The following is a 22,861-nucleotide window of genomic DNA, read 5'->3' as shown; positions in this document are numbered from 1 at the left end:
AGTAATGTTATCCGTAGACAGATAGCAGTATGGTGTCTCTAGTGAGTAGCAACGCGGGGCCCGTTGGATCGTTTCATATTTTGTTTTTAATATCGTATACAGACAGACTGTGTCAGTGAACCTATTGTTGCTTTACTTTGCTGCCTTTTGTTTTTACTTTTACTAGACGGTCTCCGGTCTTGTTATTTTAAATGAAGACAAAGCAATATTCATACTTTTACTTCTTCCAGTTAGTATTATGTCGATGTAATCAAAAGAAAAGTCGATCTAGCTTTGTGTCGATGTTTCCAGATAACTCTGATGATCCTGTCCGTGGTGTGTTGCGGTGCGATTGGCGTGGGTTTGTTCGGCAACGACGACTTGCACAACGCGGTGCTGCAGAGCATACAGGCCGGCAACCAGCTCGCAGGCCTCGTTAACACTGTTAAGAATCAGGTATGCATGAGTATTAGAGGTCATCGACTGCAGTTTATAGGAAACTAACTTCTTGGGGGAAATGATGTTATAAAAGGCGATTGAAACATTCAGATAAATCTTTTCTATGGTTTTTTAATTAATTTAAATTGTAATTCTACAATTTTTGACTCTGTTGGTGGGGGCAGCCCCTTTTTGACCCCCAGTGATGCCCTGAATTTTTACTTGTATTAGATATTAAATAAATAATAAATAAATAAAATAAAAAACCAATCTTTATTGTCCTAATATGTATACATTTACATGTAGTGAATGTATTACTAGCTGTTCCCTTGCGACTTCATCCGCATGAATTTATGAAAAGTTTATTTTATTGTTTACATTTATCAAATTATCAATTGCAAATGTCAAAATGACATGACATGATGACAAACGATGGCAACCTTGCTTCCTTGATGTTGGCAGCAACTTATGGTCTCTTTCCCACATTAGGGTTTTTATCCAAAATATTTACCCCCTAAGTTTAATTGCGTGAAAATATATAGCCTAAAGCGTGACGTAAATGTAGGGCTTTTTATTAAAAAAAAATATTAAAAAACACGCTGTAATTGCTGACATCTTAGGCAACAAAGAAGTGTGTGTTTACGCTTTATTATAATAAGTATAGATAGATAACAAATATGATAATGGGTTGCAGGCTCCGCGTGAATGATTATATTGTGTTTGTTGTGTGTCCAGTCAAGTATCCTGGAGGAGGCGATGGGGTCGCGCGCGCGCGCCCCGCTGGCGCGGCTGGCGGACGCGCTGGACGCGCCGGTGGCCAACCAGACCGCGCTGGGCACGCTGCTGCGCGCGCTCTCCGCGCTGCGCAACAACGCCAGCGCGGCCGCCTCCGCCGCAGACAACCTGCGCCGCCCGCTCGCCGCTCTCAACTTAGACGCTGTTATGAAGGTGCCTTGCAACTACAATAGTATCCAATCCGGTAATAATAACGAAGTAACGGCCCGAGCCGAGGCTCCTGAGGGAGCCCTCGAGCCTAGTTACTCATAAAAGAGGTTTAGGCTAAGCGCCATCTGCACTGGGCCACCTCAAGCCCGGTGAATCTGTAAATGCCTCTTGAAGGCAAACAGTGACAACTCAGTCACAACACTAGTATAGTATGTCTAAATCGTTTAGATTAGTTTGACAATTCATTTCAAATTTAGTAGGAATGGGTTGTGTAAAATCAGTCATGAATCTTATCGATTTTCGATTTTTATTCTTATAGAAGTTGGAATCAATAGATTTATTTTTATAACTTATGAAATAAAAAAATAGAAAACACTGTTTTCTCAAATTAATAAATAACCATAACAATTAGAGAGAGAGTAAATAAATGTTTATTACTACTACATCGAATTGGATTTCGCTATTATTTCTGTCATCGCTAAATTCTCTACAATATAATCAATACTAGAATTGTCCTCTAAATTAGTGAATAAGAAAATAATAATTTTAATGGAGTTTGATAATTATTTAAACCGAATATCGATAGTGCAAAATTGTTCGCTGCGTTTGTTTCGTCACTCCGATACCTGTCTATTGAGTATGGCATTTGCCTTCATACAAATTGAATTCGATACTTCATATGCGTCATTTATCAAACTAATCTATCTTATTTAGACAAACTATAGCTAAAATATTCTATACTATATGGTCTATTAGCTGTTTCCCGCGAAAAATCATATGAAGTGTAAATATACTATTCCTTAAGGATATTTCGGGGATGAACCATATCGTATGTGTTCCTCCAGACTTCGTTTTATATATCTCCTAAATTACAATATGTTGAACAGTTGCAGAATTGTTAAGTTATCTTCAGCAAAATTAATATATCCCACGGGAACCGTAACGTTTCTGTGATTTAAAGTAGCCTATCTGTTCTTCCAGACTACAGTCTACATCTGTTCCGAATTTAATAAAGATTTGTTAGCAGTTAAGGCTATGAACTCTAACAAATATCCATCCATGTAATGAGACTCGCATAAGATTAATATTATTTAAGACTAGCTTTCCCGCGCGATCTGGGACGCGTGGAATTAAAAAAAGCAAGTAGCCTATGTGTTGTTCCAGACTATGCTCTACTTCTTTGCCAAATTTCATCGAGATTTGTTGAGCAGTTTAAGCGACAAACTATCAAACATTGATTAATCTAAATTTTCGCATTTATATAGTAGGATATGGAATTAAGCATTAGATAAGCCAGTCACTATTAGTCGCTATCTTTTTAGAACATTAAACACACTTCATACTAATATTATAAACTAGCTTTCGCCCGCGACTCCTTTCGCGTGGAATTAAAAAAAAAACAAAAGTGAGTAGCTTATGTGTCCTTCCAAACTATCCTCTACATCCATACCAAATTTCATATAAAACCGTTCAACTGTTTTGACTACAAACTCTAACAAACATCCATCCATCCATCTAAACTTTCGCATTTATAATATGAGTATGATGTTCAGATGGATGGATGTTTGTTAGAGTTTGTAGCCAAAACTACTGAAGGGATCTCAATAAAATTTGGCATGGATGTAGAGGATAGTCTGGAAGAACATATAGGCTACTAGGTTATGGAGTCGCGGGCTACAGCTAGTTAGTAATGTTTGTGTGTATAAATGTGTCGTGTTCGTGTTGCGTGTGCGCAGCGCGCGTGGGTGTGGGAGGCGGCGCGCTGGGCGGGCGGCATGGCGGGCTGGTGCTGCGGCGGCGCCGTGTGCGTGGCGCTGCTGGCCGCCGCCGCGCGCCGCTCGCGCCGCGCCCTGCTGCTGCTCTGTGTAACACTCACTATTACCTCATTCTACAACTAAAAATAACAACCTTTATATGCCTTTATAAGCCTCTTTTTTATAAGAAAAAGATCCCTTATGACAAAATATAAAATGTAACATATTTACACGTATACAGTACTAACAAAATGTGAAATTATCTAACATACGGTTAATAAAAAAGAGAATAAATATACAAATGTTAGGATTTGGTATAAGGCCGTCTGTTATCTATCCAGATGACGTTCTTTTAAAAAGTATTTGTAAGCCTGCAAAGTCTCTTTTCTATCATCATCATCACCAGCTCACTATACGTCCCCACCGAGGGGCTCGGAGCCTACCCTAAGTATGGGGTGACTAGGCCATAGTCAACCACGCTGGCCAAGTGCGGGTTGGTTGACTTCACACATATCTTTGAATTTCTTCGACGATATGTGCAGGTTGCATCACCATCTCTTTTCTATTTTCTATTCTATATTATACTTTATATACTATCTATATTTATAACATCATCACCAGCTCACTCGTCCCCAATAAGGGGTCGACGCTTACACAAGTTAGGGTTACTAGTCACTTCTTTGACTAGTTGACTTCACATCTTTGAATTACTTTGCCGATATTTGTAGGCATTACGATGTTTTCCCTCACCGTAAGAACGTTGGGTAAGTTATGTACATATGAAATTCGAAAATTAAAAATCATTGGTATATGGCGGGATTCGAACCCCAAGATCTGTAAAATCCACGAATTAGCTATGTAGGATGAAAGCGTTGAAATATTTGAATTATCCATATTTTTAACGAAAAGCCACTTCCTTTGGGTTTTCACGTGCGGTGTTATGAAATGTAAAAAAAGCAGAATCGAGTGCCTCTTTCTTTTGAGAAGTCTGTCAATAATGAAGTTTGTATGTGCGGTGTGTGCAGGTGTGTGCGCTGGGCGCGCTGGTGGCGTGCTGGGCGGCGGGCGCGCTGCTGGCGGCGGGCGCGGTGGCGGCGGCCGACGCCTGCCAGGAGCCGGCGCGCGCCGTCGCGCACTACGCGCCGCACCATCTGCCTGTTGATGTAACAACACGAAACTATTTCATTTTTTTTTATAATGTAAGGTGGCAAACGAGCGAGCGGCCTGAATCCACCGAAATGGAAAGCGACCGCTGCCCATAAACATCCGCAATAAGGAATATGCATGTATTTTTTTTCTTTTTTTTAACGTTTCTACTTGTTATAAAATAACCAGAAAGAAAAATTGACGCGAAAATATTCAACCATTGAGCCAAAAATAATAAAATAAGATTACGACCATTTTCGAGCGACTAAAACGCGACCGGAGTTGTCATGAGACGATTGACGTCAATCGTCTTATGCCATTCATAACATACGCTCAGTCTCTTCGACGTAAAAACAACAAAGCTTCTCAAGGTCAAAAAGTCAAAAATCGATTCATTTTTATTATTCCTGGTGCAAATAAGTGGTAATTAATAATTCTATTCGTTATTTTTTTATTTTAAAGTTGGTTTTGATATCGTGTTTACAGTAAAATACTTCAAGAGTTTATTTCTATATAAACTAACGTAAATGAACTGTGTATTGTTAACACAGCGACGCCATATTAGATAAGCCACTTGCTTCGACCAATAGTTCGCATTTTAGAACTTAGCGAGGGAATTTGAAAAAAGACACTTTTTAATGATTAAATTTTGCCACTAAATCACATTATATTAAAAATAAATCTTTGCAGGAATGTTTTTATAGTAATAAAGTATACTTAAAAAAAGTTTGGTGCAATTTGGCGTCATATGCATATTGCCTATTGTGTTAATAGTTAGTGTTCTGTGTCCAGATGGTGTACTACTACCTGTCGTGCAAGGTGTCTCGTGAGAACGTGCTGACGGCGGAGCTGCGCAACGCCCAGCGCGCGGTGGTGGCGGTGCGCCAGGCGCTGGCCGTGCTGGCCCGCGGCGCGCCGCAGATGTTCACTGACCCAGGTTACACATCACTGAACTGTTCCCTATGGTTGTATCCTGCTAATATATGTTTTAATAATTTTTTGTTATGTTGTGCAGTGCTGCAGCCGGCGCTGGGCGCGCTGGGCGCGGGCACGGGCGAGGCGGAGCGCGCGCTGGTGTCGCTGAGCGGCGCGCTGGAGTGCCGCACGGCGCGCGCTTACTTCGTGGCGGCTGCTCGCGCCGCTTGCGACGGCGGACTGCAGGTATATTTACACATTTAGAAAACATACAATTAACTTTAATAAGTGCTTATATTTTTAAGGTCCTAATATCTTTTTTAAGGTTCTAATATCTTAGATAAGAGTATGCTAATCATTTAAACACCTCAGTCAAACATGTTGATTCTCGTTGCAGGCGCTGTCTCTGCAGCTGTTGGCGGCGATCGCGGCAGGCTTTCTATTTACTGCTATAGTTCTGGTCGACTCTCACGCTTGGATCTACATCAACACCAAGTAATTAACTTTTTTTTAAATAAAATGGACGTTTTTATGATTTTTTAGATGTAATACGGCCACTTTTCGAATAAACATGAGATAAAATAGTACATGTACGTGACGTTGCAGACGCAGCGGCGGCGGCGAGGAGCAGGCGCCCTTCCTGTCGAGCGGCAGCAGCGCCGGCTCGCGCTCGCTGCCGCGCCCCGCGCCCTTCCCCAACGGCAAGCCGCCCTCCTACAGCGCCGCCGTGCAGCTCATGGACCTCGCGGACAGGGAGCGGCCGAGGTGCGCGACACGGGCCTCACACGCCTCACACACCTCACACACCTCACATACACCTCACGTGTCTCACACTGCGTACCAACTGATAGTATGTGTTATGTCAGTGCGGAGGTGGCGTGCGCGCGGCGGTCGCGCATGTCGGGCAGCGCGACGCTGGGGCGCGCGAGCGGCGGCGGGCTGGGCGGTCTGGGCGGACTGGGCGCCCTGGGCGGCGCGGGCGGCTCGCACACGCTGGGCCGCGCGCCCCACAACGGCAAGTACGCCACGCTCAGCAAGCAGTGCAAGACGCTGGAGAGCAGCGACTTCTACTGAGAACGGCCCGGCGGCGGCGCGCACCCCGAGCCCGGCGCCGGTCAGTATCGCACCCACACAACTGTACCTGTTGTAAAATGTGATTTGATTTTACTTAATTTTCTTTGATATTTCAGGTCAGTCCGGGCGTGCGGTGAGCTTGAATCGTTTCGACCCGAAGTACGCTTCTTTCGGGCCGCGAGCGCCGCGCCCGCGCCCCGCCGCCCCCGCGCCCCCGCTGGCCACCTTCACCGCCGCCCCCGCCCCCGCCCCCGCCGGGCACGCCCCCGAGCGCCCAGAGCGCGCCGCCCCCGACAAGTACGCGACGGTGCGTCCCGCGCGCCGCACCGAGCCGCAGCCGCTGTCGGCCGCCGCACTCGAGTACCGCAGCCTGCAGCGCCCGCGCCGCGCGCCGCCCGCCGCCGCCGCACACCGCCGCCGCAACGACCGCAACGACCGACACGTGCACGAGCCGCGCGACCAACGCGACCTCTACGCGGTCACTGAATTGTAAACCTTGTGCTCTTGCTATAAAGTGACTTTTGCATTGATTTTTCGACCTCCAGTGTAACGAACTTTAAAAATATTTCTACGACGCTTTGCGACAGACAACACCAGTGCAGCTACGGAATTGTGAACCTTATGCGTAAACGAATAATGTTGACTTTGAAATACGACGCTATCGACCCCCAGTGTAATCTACTCTCTTAAATTAAGACTATTGTGTGAGTGATATAGCTATGGATATTATCTAAATCGGTATAGAAATGGACCGTACTTTGTTGAAATAGATAATTTATTTCGATTTAAATCTACACGACTTATGAGTTGATTTTCGACTTTATTACAAATGTATAAAGTCGAAAATTGAAAATGGAAATACATCGAATTACGCGACCATTACTATTCATAAAATGCATCACTTTTACTGTTTCATTGATTAAAAATTAAAGACTAATACAGCAATATAGTTAAGATTTTTCAATGGAATATGTAGTCACATAAACAATTTGAATAGTGTTATTTGTCAACTCTATTGTAAGGGAATAGAGTCCTATTTAGATTGTAACGTGTAATATATAGTGAAAGCGAATTTTGAATATCTACGCATGCAATAGCATAAATATAATATGACGATTTAAATGTACTGTATAATAAAATGCATTTAGTTAGATTTTTCTTTGAGTTGACGTCTTTATTGAAGTGATAGTGAAATTTTATTTAAGTGGTAATTGATTATTATGAGTAATAGTAAAATAAACTGAATTAACCGAATAGTAACTTTTGAATTATAAATTAGACGGGACATATCGAGAAATAAAAACTTTTATCAAACGTTTATGTTAACCTCAGTGTTACATTGTCAAAAGATCTGTTCAAAAAGGTATTTCGCAGTGTAAACTGACTGTTATTTTACTAAAGGTTGCCATAGAAGGTGTAAATTATTAATTTGTTAGTACAAACGTGTCAAAATAATTTGGAAATGCATGGAGTTTTGTAATCTTAACTGATTGCTCAAAAGTTTAAAATGGTCTAAATGATATTACTAGAATCATTTTTTAATCAAAATTTTTGTAAGTCATTTTATATATTTTAATGGCCTATATTTCGAATAAATTTCTCATCATTCGGTAGACAATTTTTTATCTAAGAAGTACTAGAATATCGATTTAGTAATTAAGAATCGATATCGATAAATTGATACCGATTTTTCTGCAGAAACTCTTAAAATGTATTGCTATCTCTTTCTATACAATGAGGATAAAAGAGATAGTCATATGTTTTCTACAGATGTGAGTTATCTCAAAAGACAAGTGTATAGATTATTAACAATTTTGTATTACTCCTTTTCCTATAATGTCCATACAAATGGCTGTGTAAACATCGCAACTGACCAATCATACAATAACTTTGCTATTATTTGTATTTATTGATTTGATATCGATTTAAAGTCGATTCGATATCGATTACATCTCGATACCGACAGGTCTCAGTAATTTTCGAATATCTTAGCTCAATATAGGATTAAGTTGATGCGTTATAAATAACTGTTATTGTTAACGGTTAATAACGCTATTAACGTGAATGCCAAAGTAGATTGGTTCATTTGTACGTCGTGTTGTCGAATGCTACAAGCTAATCTCGACCTTATCGCCTCGCGATATTTGTACTGAAGTACGTACGGTCTACGGTATGTCATTAAGTCTTTTTGTATAAAATATTTAATGTCTTGAATACAATTGTATTTATTTTAACTAAGCTCGGTTTTCGTGTGATGTAATATTTGTTAAGGGTATTTAAATTTGTATAGTTATTGTGTAGTGGGGGACGTTTCGTGGATTCGGAATCTCCTATCGAATTAGTGCTTTGGGAATATCTACCTTATTGTATGATATATACTGCTCAAAATGGAAGTGTAGGGAGCGGACCTAATTGTATATATTCAGTACATTTTATTGCATTTTAGTATCTAGGATAACTATCCATTTATATAACTGTATAGGTAAATATTTAATCATTCCAATGAGTGTAGAATTGGTGACGATTATAAAAAAAGATTCTATCACATTGTGATAAGGTGCAAATTTGAAACTGCCACTATGGAAGAAATTGACGTTTTTAGTGTTTAGTTTGAAAAAATAATGACAAAGTACTGTTTTCGCTGTTACTCCACAAATGTATTTGATAATAGACATGAGAATAATCGTGAATATGAAGCCTAATAGATAATTTAAAAAGTCTAATTTACTTAAAATAAAATAATGATATCTCAGTAACTGCATTTTTAAATTTTAATATGAATTTGGGTGTAAATTTCAATAGGAAAATTGTTTTTTTACAATTTCTTTAATAGTAAATAGTAAATAAAAAAAACACTGTTTGATGTATTTAATTATTTTTGTTATATTCACGATTATATCAAAAATATCATTTTATCAGTAAAATAATTAGTTTTTAAGCGAAATGGTACCAGTTTTTATTCAGTATTAAAATAGTGAATTTTTGTGAGAATTTACAACGACATTGGTACGTTTTTTATGATGTATGGATGATTTAGTTTCGAACAAATCTGTCGGTACCGCTAGCAGAGTAATCGCCAAAGATATTGCATAATTTAATATAAGGATTACTTAGTCTTAGGAGTTATTGTAGTATTTTCATTGACTGGCACATCTTCATACTTGCAGATCGACCGAAACAAAGTTCTCTGGAAAATATATCTTATTAGCACTTACTAAGGTTCATATTTTAATGTGTAACTTATTTAGTTTGGAGCTTGGTTTCGGTTGATTTGTGTACAATCAATGATACCAACATCATTACGTATTCTTTGATAACTTTACTGTTTGTAACAAATTTGCAGCAGATTTTGAACTTTATTGCAATTGTAGTAGAGGTCACATTGAAAATCGCTACGGAAAGTTGTTATTAAAAGTAAAGTCAAAGGTAAATACAAGTTTTGGATGTTAAAAAATAGAATTCAATTGATTTTTATGTATATTTATATTTCATGAGTCGTATAAGTACATTTCCTTCACATTTTTTAGGTTATTTTTCACGATGTTTTATTATAATTTTATGGTATTCTACGGTTGATTCGACTGTTTTAGCTTTATTAATGGAAAGTAATTATTTTTTATTTCTTATTTATTTTTTTATCTGTAAAGGACTATAAATGGCCTGATACAATAGTTCCTGATTTGTTTTATATTTGTACGTTTCATATTTAAGAATGTTGTTTTTGCCTGAGTTGAAAAAAGCTGTAGCTGTCAATAAAATGGCGGCTAAATTTATCTATCAATTTATACATAATTTATAGTAATTTACACGGATTTTCATGTAATTACTGCACAATATTTATAATCGTAATTATAAAAATTAGGCTTATAAGCTGTAGGGGGTTGAATGATTTTTAACCTTATTTGCTCTGTTTTAGGTACAAATGAAAATGATTAGCTACTGTCATATGTTAATCATCGATTTTATTTATGTAATTTACATAAAATACATATAGTTACCACAGATAATAACATTTCATACTAAAGGTGGAATTTATCAATTTATGAACAACAAATAATACTCCTTGTATATAAATTAAACCTTTAGAAAAAAGTTCGAAATTTTTATGCTTCTTATTTTTTCATATACGGTGCCATATTTTATGATTTTTTTAGCAATCTCGCATTTTAAATTGTATAAAATTTTTGGAAGAATGTTTTTGCTTTTTAGGTTATCTTTTTAGCTTGTTTTAATTCGTTAGCTTCTTCAAGTCAATTATGGTGCGACCCTATTTTGAATTGTGTACATTGTGGGGACATGAAACTACATCGTATCGTCTCTTTCCCGCTCATGTATATGCCTTATACTTGTCTCGCTCGCTCCCCATAATGTACTAGAGATGTAAAGAAATGTTTCGTGGTTCAACATCGTGCATAAAATATAAACGGTTGAATAGATCAAGTATGAGTTTACAATGAAAATATTAAATGGATAAAAATCAAAGTTTTGTTTTATTTTTTTAACTTCCCTTCTGTATTGTTTTCGAGCAAATATAACCTCGAAATTAGTTTTCTTTTTTTGCTATCATGGCGACAACTCTTGTCAGATAAATTGGATAATGTAAGACAGAAGAATTAAAATAAGACAGTTCGTATAGAAAATATTGCTAAAAATGTAGGAATGTTAAGTATGTTAGTGCATAAAGTTTTGAGTAAACATGTACGTAATTTTTTATAGCATTTTCTTGCAATTTAACACAAATTCTGATACAGGATTGACTGCCAAGCTTCGCACAATGTTATAGCATGGCGTGTTCAGTGAGCCCGGGGCTCGGCTCACCGCACAGCTCGCTTCAATGACTTGTAAGCAATCGATTGCCAGGGCACGGCTTACGCGTTCACGACTGGCGGATCATATGTACAATGCAAAGCCTTTTGTTAAAACAAATGATTGTGCTATTTCTATAGCTGCGTATTGTGTTCGTAAAACTTTTGTTTTAGAACTTTCTCGAAGATCTCTATTTCTGATAGTAACTGTGGATGTGGTAGTTACGCCTTTGTTATGATAGTTGATAAAAATTTGAATCACCAGATTCAGTAATGGTTTTATCGCCCTGGGCGAGATTTGTAAAGCGTCCATTTTTTAGTGCTTTAGAGGTTTAAGACTTGAAAACCTGTAGCGGTCTTGCGCCCTGGGCGATTACCCAACCACTACATTAACGCCTGCCCTGACTATTATATTGTCCAATCATACTTCATACTAATATTATAAATGCGAAAGTTTAGACGGATGGATGTTTGTTAGAGTTTGTAGCCTAAACTGCTGAACAGATTTCTATAAAATTTAGTAAAGTTGTAGAGGACATTCTGGAAGAAAACAGAAGGCTTTTGTTTTTTTTTCTAATTCCACGCGGACGAAGTCGCGGGTGAATACTAGTTCTAAATATTTACAAAGTATTTTGTCAACAATTTTATTCGTAAATATTTAAATATCTTAAGTATGTTTTCAGTGCACCAAAGCTGTTGGAAAACAGTTTAATAGGAGAGTACGCTTTTGACAGAAGATTAATGGTATGATTATGACGGCGTGAGGATGCGATCATCTATCATTACCACGTGGGGACTGACACCTGATTGCTGGGGATATTTTACGTAAGACATCTGTAGTAATCATGAACTGATGTTAACGCGCTGTTCATTTAATAATTTTTAATTTCAATCGCTCGAAAAATATTAAAACATTGATTGTACAAGATCTATATAAATAGAAATCTATACTAATATAAAAATACTACGATAAAGGAGATACTAAGATAAAGAAGAAAGATTTTTGGATTTTCGTATGCATTAAAATAACTCATAAACTAGTGGGCTGATTTCAAAAATTCTTTCACCATTAAAAAGCTACGCTATCTGTAACATAGGCTGTTTGTTATTATTTTTTAATTTGGCACGGGCGAAGTCGCGAGTATCAGCTATTCAAATCATACTTCATACTTATAAATCCGAAAGTTTAGTTGGATGTAAGGATGGATGGATGTTTGTTATAGTTTGTAGCCTAAACGGCTGAACAGATTTCGATGAAATTTAGCATAGATGTAGAGGATAGTCTGGAAGAACATATAGGCTACTCACTTTTGTTTTATTAATGCCAGCCGGACGGTGTCGCGGGCGAAAGTTAGTATAAAATAAATATTGTCTAATAATGTAACTTAGTTGAGTATTACGTTTATTAACCCAACGTTCGTGATCAAAGTCGTTATAGTTTTAATTGCCTGTCATAACTTAAAACTAACTTAGCATATTTACAATATAATTGCTTTATCCACGACTTAGACGAAAATTAAATACTTGAAGACCCTTGATTAACAAAACTTGATTAATACTTCGTAGAGTGAATTTATTTTTGGTTTGAAAACCTTTTAGAACTCTTATTTTTTATTACTTTATAAATTTTTTTCATAGCTTTTGCAAAATCATGGTATTTATGAAATGCTAAAATATTTCATCGGCATTTTCATTTACGCGGAATTTGAAAGCATAAATCGTCCATCCATATTGAAATTTTAATGGAGTAAAAGTCGAATGAGGGACAATGAGAGGGACGGTTGCGACGTAATTTTTTTTCAACGACACAAAAGAGTTCGTTCATCTGTATAACTGAATAATAAATTAGAAGCGACACTGGCTATGATCTCTTTATTTATTTACGATCTACTCTTGTGGATAAACATTTATTTAAAAATAAAAGGTAATCTATGTGAGCGTATGAATATAGTTTTTATTTTGTTTTTCTAAATGTTTTAATTATTTTCATGCTCCATTAATATTTAACAGCGCCATCTAGTAACGTATAAGTTAGCGTTAGCTAGTTTTCCTTGAAAGGTAAAAATTTAAAGGAATATTGCGATAGACGTCTTTATGTTCCGTTTATTAACGTTTCAATTGTCGATTTCAATTTTATCCGAGATGATTTAGTCTTAGATTACGAGTCGTAAAGTCCAGACAAGCTGATGCAAAACGTTGGGACCTTTCTTTAATAAAAGGGTCTCGAGCCTTTAAATTTGCATATAAATTTGATTGGGTTAAATCATCCGGATAGATACCGGGACTACTGGCTCTAATAAAATACAAATTGCCTGTTCGTTTAAATACATTTCGCGAATTGGAAAAGAAAATGTCCAGCGAACTAAGCCGATAACATCAATTCAAATTACAGGGTTGTTAGCTTAAGTTATAGTTAGATTTTCCTAACTTTGCAATTAAAGTTTTATTCATTGATTGGAAAAGTTATTATTTGAAACTGTGCTGTAATTTAAAAACTTTTCTTGATAACTTGATAAAGCATACTAATTTTGCAAGATTATTTAAATACTAGCTGTTCCCGTGCGGCTTGATCCGCACGAAATTACGAAAATTTTATTTTATTGTTTTCATTTTTCAAATTATCAATTGTAAATGTCAAAATGACATGACATAACATGACAAATCTTGACAATCTTGCTTCCTTGATGTTGGCAGCAACTTATGGTCTCATTCCCATATTAGGGTTTTTATCCAAAATATTTACCTCTTAAGTTTAATGGCGTTAAAATATATAGCCTAAAGCGTGACGCAATTGTAGGGTTTTTTTTATTAAAAAAAGAATTAATCAAAAATATGCTGTAATTGCTGAAATGTTAGGCAACAAAGAAGTGTGTGTTTACGCTTTAGTGAATAAAATAACGGTTAAATTAATAATTCATTTATTTCATTTTTTCTCTGCCTCTTCTTTAAGCAGTTGGAATACGAAGGAGAAGTCTTTCTGTCCGTATCCGCGCGACTGCACGATGCGGTACAGCTGCGTGGCGACGGCGCCCAGCGGGATGGGGGACCTGATGCCCAGCGCCATGCCGCTCGCCAGCTCCAGGTCCTGGGACACGGGAAATACAGAAATAATACACTATTTACTTATAGATTTTAGTAGTCTATAGCTGTCGTATTTAAAATAATCTATTATAATAAAGCGTATTTTAGAATAATACTTTTTTAATAAACATCCCTACATACGTCACGCTTTAGGCTATATATTTTCACGCCATTAAACTTAGGGGGTAAATATTTTGGATAAAAACCCTAATGTGGGAAAGAGAACATAAGTTGCCAACATCAAGAAAGTAAGTTTGCCATAGTAAGGTAATTGGTATTTTGACATTTACAATTGAGAATTTGATAAATGTAAACGAAAAAATAACGTTTTTATAATTCAGTGAGGAATCCGCACGGGAACATCTAGTATTAGCTAAAATTAGATTTTTTATATCTCAATGGTTCTTTAAGCTAACTTAGGAAGTCCCTTAGTGTGACTTTACTTAATAATGCAGGTAAACAATAAATACCCGATCATAACAATATATCTTAGATGGTGTAATTTTAATTCATCGTTACCTTAACCATAAGTTCGTTCTTAAATCCACCGTCGTAGTTCCTGCTGGAGGGCGCTGTGGGCACGAGGCCGGGCACCGGGCAGTACACCTCCGTGGACCAAGAGCGTGCAGACGAGTTGTTCAACACGTCCAGTAGCACTTGCGGGTCTAGACCCATCCTGAATGGAAGTCACAATTTAAAGGACAAATCATACTAATCATAGCAATCATACAATATTATTATAAATGTGAAAGTTTAGATGGATGGATGGATGGATGGATGGATGGATGGATGGATGGATAGATGGATGTTTGTTAGACTTCGTAGCCTAAACTGATGGACGGATCTCAATGAAATTTTGCATACAGATAGAGGATCGTCTGGAAGAACACATAGGCTATTTGGTTTTGTTTTTTTTTAATACCACGTGGACGGAGGCGCGGGCGAAAGCTAGTCGTATTATAAATTCGAAAGTTTAGATAGATGGACGTTTGTTAGAGTTTGTAGCCTAAACGGCTGAACCCATTTCGATGAAATTTGGCATAGATGTAGAGGATAGTGTGAAGGAACACATAGGCTACTCTCTTTTGTTCTTTTAATTCAACGCGGACAGAGTCGCGAGCGAAAGCTAATAATTAAATACATTTCTTTATATTATTGAACACCGCCATCTTGTGGTGTTGATATGAATTTTGACACAGAGTACACATTGGTTTGTCCGGTAACGTGACATTACAATAAAAGCAGCGTTAGAGTAGGACCTGGTCCGACCGCCCAGGGCGCCGGACATAAAAGGGAGTCATTGGCACATAAAGGGGCGCCACAGGAGCCTTTTTTATTGTTGGTTTGTGTTGCAGTTAGTGGGCGCCGTGTAATTTGTGTATTTGTTTTTAGAAAAGTTTGATTGAGTCCTTATATGGTGTGGTAGATTCATATATTTTAATAAAACACCAAAGATCCTTCAATTTGCATACAAATATGATTGAAGCAAATCGTGCGGATTGATACTTTGCTCGGCGAAATAAAATTCGAATTGGCAATTTCGTTTCGGTTCGTTTCTCCTTTTTTACGTCTTAAGCTTGATGGTTTTCAAGTAAATTTATTATTGACTTTTTACCTTGGCGGTAAAATTACTACAGTACGCTTTTTACTCTCGATAAATCGAGATATATATAACGGATTGGGGGATAATGTTTAGCTTTCGCCTGCGATTCCGAACGCGCGTGTTCTTCTAGGCTAGGTCCACATCTTTACCAAATTTCATTGAAATCTGTTCAGCTGTTTAGGCTATAAACTCTAACAAACATCTATCCATCTAAACTTTCGCATTTATATTAGTATGATGTAACACTATGCTAGTAACGAAGATTAACCTTTTTATACATTCTTTTATTTCATATTTTTTTATGCCTTGTTCTGTTCAATAGAAAGTTTAAGAAAATTTGAAATGCTTGGTTTTATAATATGGTTTGTTCACTTACTTGATGCCCATATTCATGCATTCTGCAGTGGCCATGCCGGTGATGCCCATTAGCATGTTATTGGTGAGTTTGGCGACTTGTCCGGAGCCGACTTCGCCGCAGTGGAACTGCTTCGCGCCCATCGCCTGCAGCATCGGCAGAGATCGTGTGAAGTCATCTTTGCGACCTCCGGCCATGAACGCTAGCGTCGCGTTCTGGGCTCCCATCACACCTGTTGTAAGGAAATATTACCGGTTTCCGTTGTTAAAACATTCATCAACAAACATTTTTTTTTAATTTATTATTTTCAACTTCTACAGACTCTTGGTCCGTACTCTTTTTTGCACAGTTTGTTTTATTTTTTTTTATTTTTGTTGCATAATCCGTATATCATTAGTGAGTTCCTTTTTTTATACAATTATACTACTGCTTTTACTTATACTAGCGCGACAGTTGTCAGTGGCGACGAATGTATCTTTGAACCGAGTCTATGTAATTTTTTTTTCAGATCTTCTACGATCGCTGTCTCTGTTTTTCATCGCCGTTTGAATGTTGTAATCAACAAACATTTCCACTGTTAGAGACATATATCTCCTCTTGTTCATCATCTCCCCTGCCTTATCCTACTCCCGTAGGGTCATCGCGCCGGGTTTTCGTCCTCCAGTACCAAAAACCCTTACCTCGATGTTTTGGCTTACTTATATCTGTTCTTGTTCTTACGTAATTATCTTAATTATCTCTGGATTCATTTTTTCATTTCATTCATTCATTTCGTATCTATGTTGTTTTTTGTTCGTATTTCAAAGAACATTTGCAAAATAAGTGACGGATTTACGCTAAAAATAATGATTAGTGTCTGTTTTTTTTAATTAAATAATGTAACAAGATTATTATAATGCGTAAGTAATTACATCAGTAAGTTGTTTGTAATCTTATCAGTAAAATTGTATCTCGCGCCACGGTCATACCAATGTGAGATGTTTTCTGTTGATCTTTGATAAAGAGTGATTAAATAACTAAATAACAACCCATTTATAAACTTGATAAAATAAAATAAATAATCATTGCCGTTAGGAATATTTAGCAAAAGAATTTTTTCACGAGCCCACTATACGTCTCCACCGAGGGGCTCGGAGCCTAAGTAACTGCGAGTTGGTTGATTTCACACATATCTTTGAATTTCTTCGCCGATATGTGCAGGTTGCATCACGTTTTCCTTCGCCGTAAGAACGACGGGTAAATTATGTAAATATGAAAATTCCAAAAATCCAAATAGCATTGGTACACATTCGAACCCAAGTCCTGTAGATTACAAGTCAAGTGCTTAAACCACTGAGAAATATGAAATGCTATTTCTTAATTTAAATCCAACAATATCGCAAAAAAATCTTCGTAGATATCTATACTATTCTTGTAAAAGATTGTTGGATTTTTGTATGTATTGAAGTATCTCTTCATTATTAAACTACGTTATCAGAGAGTAACATAGGCTATATTTTTAATTTCCACCCAAACGAAGACGCGAGTAACAGCTAGTCAAAATAAAATTCTAAATATACAGTTATCTGGCATGGTTACGACGTATGTGTGTTTACCAAAATTCAATAGTAATTAAAAATGTCCTCGGTGATAAGACCACGTATGTGATAAGAAAATGGGCGTCGCTCAAGTTCAAGAGATTATACGATTTTTGTCAACCATTTTATTTGTTTTGGCGTTACAATTTTACTTCAACACATTTTCTTGTTTTAAATGTAGTGCATTTTTGTGTTTCATTTTAATTAAATTATTTTTTATAATTTCATTCACGTATTAAGATATCGAAGAAGTAAGCAATATTTTTGTTCCAATATAGATATTTGATAGCATGTTTGAGGGTAATATGTGGCTAGACGACCGCCCTAGGCGTCTGCCAAATACTCTTAACTAGCAACCCCCTGTCATGGTAAAAGAGAGCGTCATCTAGTCTCGCCCAGGGCGCTACTAAAGCTAAGTTTGTCCCTTAGCTATTATCAACTATTAATAGTCTTATTTGCGTTTCTATATCTACTTTACATTTTACGATTCTTTAAGGAGGTGGGTCCTCTCCAGCGACGCCCCCCCTAGAGTTTTTATTATTGCATAGGTTTTTCTTTGTACCCCCGAGGAGGGGACCCTTCGGGTACCTGTGCTATCGCTAATGCAGCAACCTTATAACCGTTAGGTCCTGTATCGTTCTAATTTTGTGCTTTCTGTTGGTTGTTCGTATTTGATTTGCATCTTACCTCCGGAAACGGGTGCGTCAATAAAGTTAACACCGCTCTCTGTTGCTACGGGGAATATCTGTTTTGGTACATTTGGGTCTACTGTACTTGAGTCGATGAGTAGAGCGCCTTTTGTTGCCTGAAAAAGTAGAATATTGATATAGTTTTTCTTAGATTTATTACTTTCAACATTCACTTATGATTTAGATAGTAGAGACAAATAATTTATAAAAATTAGTATCCAGTAATAGTTAAGTAGAACAAGTATAACATCATGGGTCCATTTGAATGCTATATGTATCTTTTGGTTATACTCACAGTTGTTTACTGGTGACTAATCGATATAAATGTCTCAGTATTTTGAATCAAATGATTACTCCACCTTAAAAAGTGGTAGTGCCAGCCTTAACATATTAGCACTGCAGGGCCGGAGCGCCCAGTGCAATACCACGACCACACAGAAGACAGGCGTGAAATGGAAGCGATTCCGTGTTTCGTTTGATGAGTGTGGTTCTGGAGGCCTAATTTTACTCCCTTTCTTTTTTTTTTCCTTAAACCACCCTTTTCTTATAAAAAGAGAATGGGAAGAGGAAGTGGATTTGACGGTGGAGTAGAGGCATAGGAAGGAGAAATATCCTCTTTATGTGCGTCTCCTCCTCCGTCGGATAAGGGTAGGATACGCATCTGTAATTGCGGATGTCTATGGGTAGCTTGCTTCGCCACTTTGGCGGATTCAGGTGGCCGCGTGCTCGTTTGCCACCTTATGTTATAAAAAAAACCTATATACTTACGTGTTTAACGACTCCATCTTTCCCGAGGTAAGCGTCCAACACGACTTTGTTGCTTGGCAGTATAGACACGACCACGTCAACGCCATCTACCGCCGCCGCGATGGAGTTAGCACCACTGATGCCGTTCTTAGCGGCAGCAGTCAACGCGTCTTTAGACGGGTCGTAACCTCGCACGTTGAAACCCTTGAACGATGTGTTTTTGTGAAGTTTTCAAAGCTCTCTCAAAAGGCTTTATAAAGCTCGCTATGGATAGTTCTTTAGTTTCTGAACAATACAACTGTTGTGTTGGTAGCTAGTTAAGTTTTTTTTAGTTTATTTAATTATATATTTTGAACCAGCACAACTATTGAAAAGAGGAAAATTTAAACAAATAGCCACAAAAACATAGAATTACATTCAATACATAACGGAAACTTTTTTTTTTTATTAAATTATAAAATAAAAACTGAATGTATAAAACCGGCTGTGTTTTATTACCGCGTAATCTGACTTAAATACAATGAAATAAAAATGATTTAATGTTATTCCGTACCGCCAGGGCCGGGGCAGACCTTTCGCAAAATGTTTCATGCGAAAAGCGCCCATCTGCACAATTTAACATGATATTTGCATAAATTTAAAGGATTTTAATTTTAAATTTCCCCCAAAGAAGCCCTTAATGGTGCCTTGATCAGTTTTTCTTAAATTCTACAGCTATAAAGAAGACAATCTTAATTAATACTTTTTACATTTTAACCCACTATTTTTTACTTGTAGGTTTTAAAAAAAGATCAGACAAAACTAGCCAGTTTGCCAAAAAAAATAGTTTTTATTTTTAATCTTATTTGTGTTGTGACAACCATGATTATTTTAAAATGTTTGAAAAAAAAAGACAAATAGATAATCTTAAAAAATAAATCTTTTGAATGATATTTACAGGTTATGTTATTCAATAAATTGTTATCTTTTATGTATAATGCCGTTCGGCCTCAAACTTCTGTTTGAATAAGCTTTCTCTCTCTGATACATAGAGAAAGAAAAGGACAAAGTATGTGAAGTCATTCGGTCAATGTCGAATGATAATTAAATCGATAAATTATTGTCTAATCTCACTTTGCAAGTTTTGTTGCCGGTATTTTAGTAATATTTTGCTCATTAATTTTATTGGAACAATATTCAAAAATATAAAATACGTTATCAATTACGTTTAAAAATTCATGAATAATATCGCAATTTGTTTAAGATTTTTAAATGTATATTTGATACGAATTCATTTATCTTTATGTATGGTGTTTATTTCGTGTTTTTTTTTTTGCATTTCAATTATTTGCCAATTTATCACATAAAAAATAATGATTATTTACTAAAGATATTAATTTCTTAAACATTTAAATAATTTAATTTTCACTTTAAAAAACTGATCTGAGTTCAACATTCGATTTTTAGGTTGTTTATTTTTTTATAGTGCTTACTTGTTATGCGACCTCATGTAACATATTTGGAATTAATTAAAATATCGCCAACTCGTTTTTCTTGGTTATAAAATATTACCTTTTTAACAAGATTGGCGGCCATATATCCTCCCATATTCCCGAGGCCGAGAAATGCGACATTTTTATCAGCTTTCGAACTAAATCCTCGTTTTGACAACGTTAACAAACACCGGGTAGACACTCCAGTCGCCATCTTGGATTATTTATTTTTAAAACACGTGCGACGCCGGCGCGAACGCAACTCGACTGGTTCAACCGGGCACGGCCTACAAAATCACAAATCAGAATATTCTGTTCGGTATATTTACTCTAATACTTGTTCTGATGATAACGTTAATTATTCGAAAAAAATGAACAAGAAAAATACTTGTGATGTAACGTGTAACGTGCCTTACTTTGACACGTCAAATAGATACCAATAGTAGTTTTTTAGTCAATATTTAGTGTTAGCTTTTGCCCTCGACTCCGTCCGCACAGGATTACAAAACGAACAAGTAACATAACGTGTTTTTCCAGACTTTGTTCTATATCTGTGCCAAATTTCATCGAGATCCGTTCAGTCGTTTAGGCTGCTTATCAACAACACAAATATCCATCAATCAATACATCCATCCATACATCTTGACTTTCGCAATTATAATAATACTAGTTCTCGCCAAGTCTTTATCCGCGGAATTAAAAAAAAAATTAAGTTGCCTATGTATTCTTCCAAACTATCCTCTATATCTATGCCTTTTATCAAAACCCGTTAAGCCGTTTAGGCTACAAACTCTAACATCCATCTATCCATCTAAACTTTCGCATTTATAATTTGAGAAACAAGTAAAATGAAAGACGAAATAAGGGAGAGATTGTTATCAACAAACGGCACTATATTTGAGAGCAAGTTTTTGTTTAGAAGTAAATACGAATTAGGTTGCATTCTTCTGTTAGCAGTTCTTTTTAACTACGAAACGATGATTAAAATGCTGGATATCTTTTCATCGGTGTTTTTTAAAAGAATCAAAGAGAAAATACAATTTAAAAACAGACCTGACATTGATAGATCATAATTTGTCTAGATAATTTGTAGGTCTACGGTTTCGTTGTCCATCAATCTTGTTCAGATGACGAAAATGTTAGATTTTTGTAACGTATTATGATAGTTTTATATTAATGTATTCTGGTAGTAACCAGAACGTAGTAACGTATTACGTAGCTGATTATATTTTGTTAGGGGGCGTATATCTTATCTTTGTAGTTGAATGATTTATCAACCTTATGCTTTTGTAACAAGAGTTAAAATCGTTTATCTAGAATAGCATAGAATATAAAGATAAATTTATAGTGCTAAAATAATACCACTGTTTAAACATAGATTTCGGCGACTCAAGGACAGTTAAAAAAAATGCGTTAATCTAAACAATTTTAGACTTTGTGCTAAAGTATATACGCATGATCACTTGATTCATTTTTAACTAGCTTTCGCCCGCTACTCCGTCCGCGTGGAATAAAAAAAAACTGAGTAGTATATATGTTCATCCAGACTATCCTCTACATTTTTACCAAATTTCATCGAAATCAGTTTAACGGTTTAGGCTACAAACTCTAACAAACATCCATCTAAACTTTCGCACTTATAATCATCATCATCATCATCATCACCAGCTCACTATACGTCCCCACCGAGGGGCTCGGAGCCTACCCTAAGTTAGGGTGACTAGGCCATAGTCAACCACGCTGGCCCAGTGCGGGTTGGTTGACTTCACACATATCTTTGAATTTCCTCGCCGATATGTGCAGGTTGCATCACGATGTTTTCCTTCACCGTAAGAACGTCGGGTAAATTATGTACATATGAAAATTCGAAAAATCGAAAATCACATTGGTACATGGCGGGACTCGAACCCAAGACCTGTAGATTACAAGTCAAGTGCTTAAACCACTGAGCCACCGACGCTCTTCACTTCACTTCACTTCACTTATAATATTATATTATAATGATTACGTTAATACAATAGTTAGCTACAAGCGAATCAATAGACATCTGCTAGTATTGTAACAAGGGAACTGTGTACAATATAAACAGGGAGTCTGTTATAATTAAAGGCGGCCGCAGACTGGCAAAGAGCAAAGAGCAAAGAGTAGAAATCGTTATTAGGTTTCGTAGTCTTCATTCAGATCACGTTCGGATTCCTTTGTCTCGGCGCCGCCACGTACATTTGTGATTTTAAAAGCTAACTCCACATTTCTATGGATTAAATGTCGTTGATTTTCCATC

General features: G+C 36.8%; 2 protein-coding genes across 2 annotated transcripts in view; one reads left to right on the top strand and one right to left on the bottom strand.

The window, feature by feature from the left end:
- Positions 1–9,025, top strand: part of LOC106107372 (protein tweety) — a 51,077-nt gene extending 42,052 nt beyond the window's left edge. Inside the window, exons 6-15 of the mRNA XM_013288207.1 lie at positions 292–435; positions 1,153–1,365; positions 3,099–3,227; positions 4,142–4,279; positions 5,055–5,199; positions 5,278–5,423; positions 5,575–5,672; positions 5,784–5,942; positions 6,044–6,291; positions 6,368–9,025. Coding sequence (XP_013143661.1) covers positions 292–435; positions 1,153–1,365; positions 3,099–3,227; positions 4,142–4,279; positions 5,055–5,199; positions 5,278–5,423; positions 5,575–5,672; positions 5,784–5,942; positions 6,044–6,251 — 1,380 coding nt within the window. The 3' untranslated portion in view covers positions 6,252–6,291; positions 6,368–9,025. The remainder of the gene's footprint in view (positions 1–291; positions 436–1,152; positions 1,366–3,098; positions 3,228–4,141; positions 4,280–5,054; positions 5,200–5,277; positions 5,424–5,574; positions 5,673–5,783; positions 5,943–6,043; positions 6,292–6,367) is intronic.
- Positions 9,026–13,957: 4,932 nt separating this feature from the next.
- LOC106107381 (probable 3-hydroxyisobutyrate dehydrogenase, mitochondrial) lies at positions 13,958–20,867 on the bottom strand. The gene is made up of 6 exons (XM_013288221.1): positions 20,660–20,867; positions 19,130–19,312; positions 18,360–18,477; positions 16,117–16,327; positions 14,657–14,813; positions 13,958–14,141 (listed from the first exon to the last, which is right to left on the bottom strand). Exons 1-6 carry the CDS (start codon positions 20,792–20,794, stop codon positions 13,980–13,982), a joined length of 966 nt encoding a protein of 321 aa, XP_013143675.1. The 5' UTR covers positions 20,795–20,867; the 3' UTR covers positions 13,958–13,979.
- Positions 20,868–22,861: the final 1,994 nt, after the last annotated feature.

This window comes from Papilio polytes, unplaced genomic scaffold (assembly GCF_000836215.1).
Source record: "Papilio polytes unplaced genomic scaffold, Ppol_1.0 DF822067.1, whole genome shotgun sequence".
Classification (NCBI taxonomy): Eukaryota; Metazoa; Arthropoda; class Insecta; order Lepidoptera; family Papilionidae; genus Papilio; species Papilio polytes.
The sequence above is the reverse complement of the archived record's forward strand: the minus strand, read 5'-3'. Positions and strand labels throughout refer to the sequence as shown.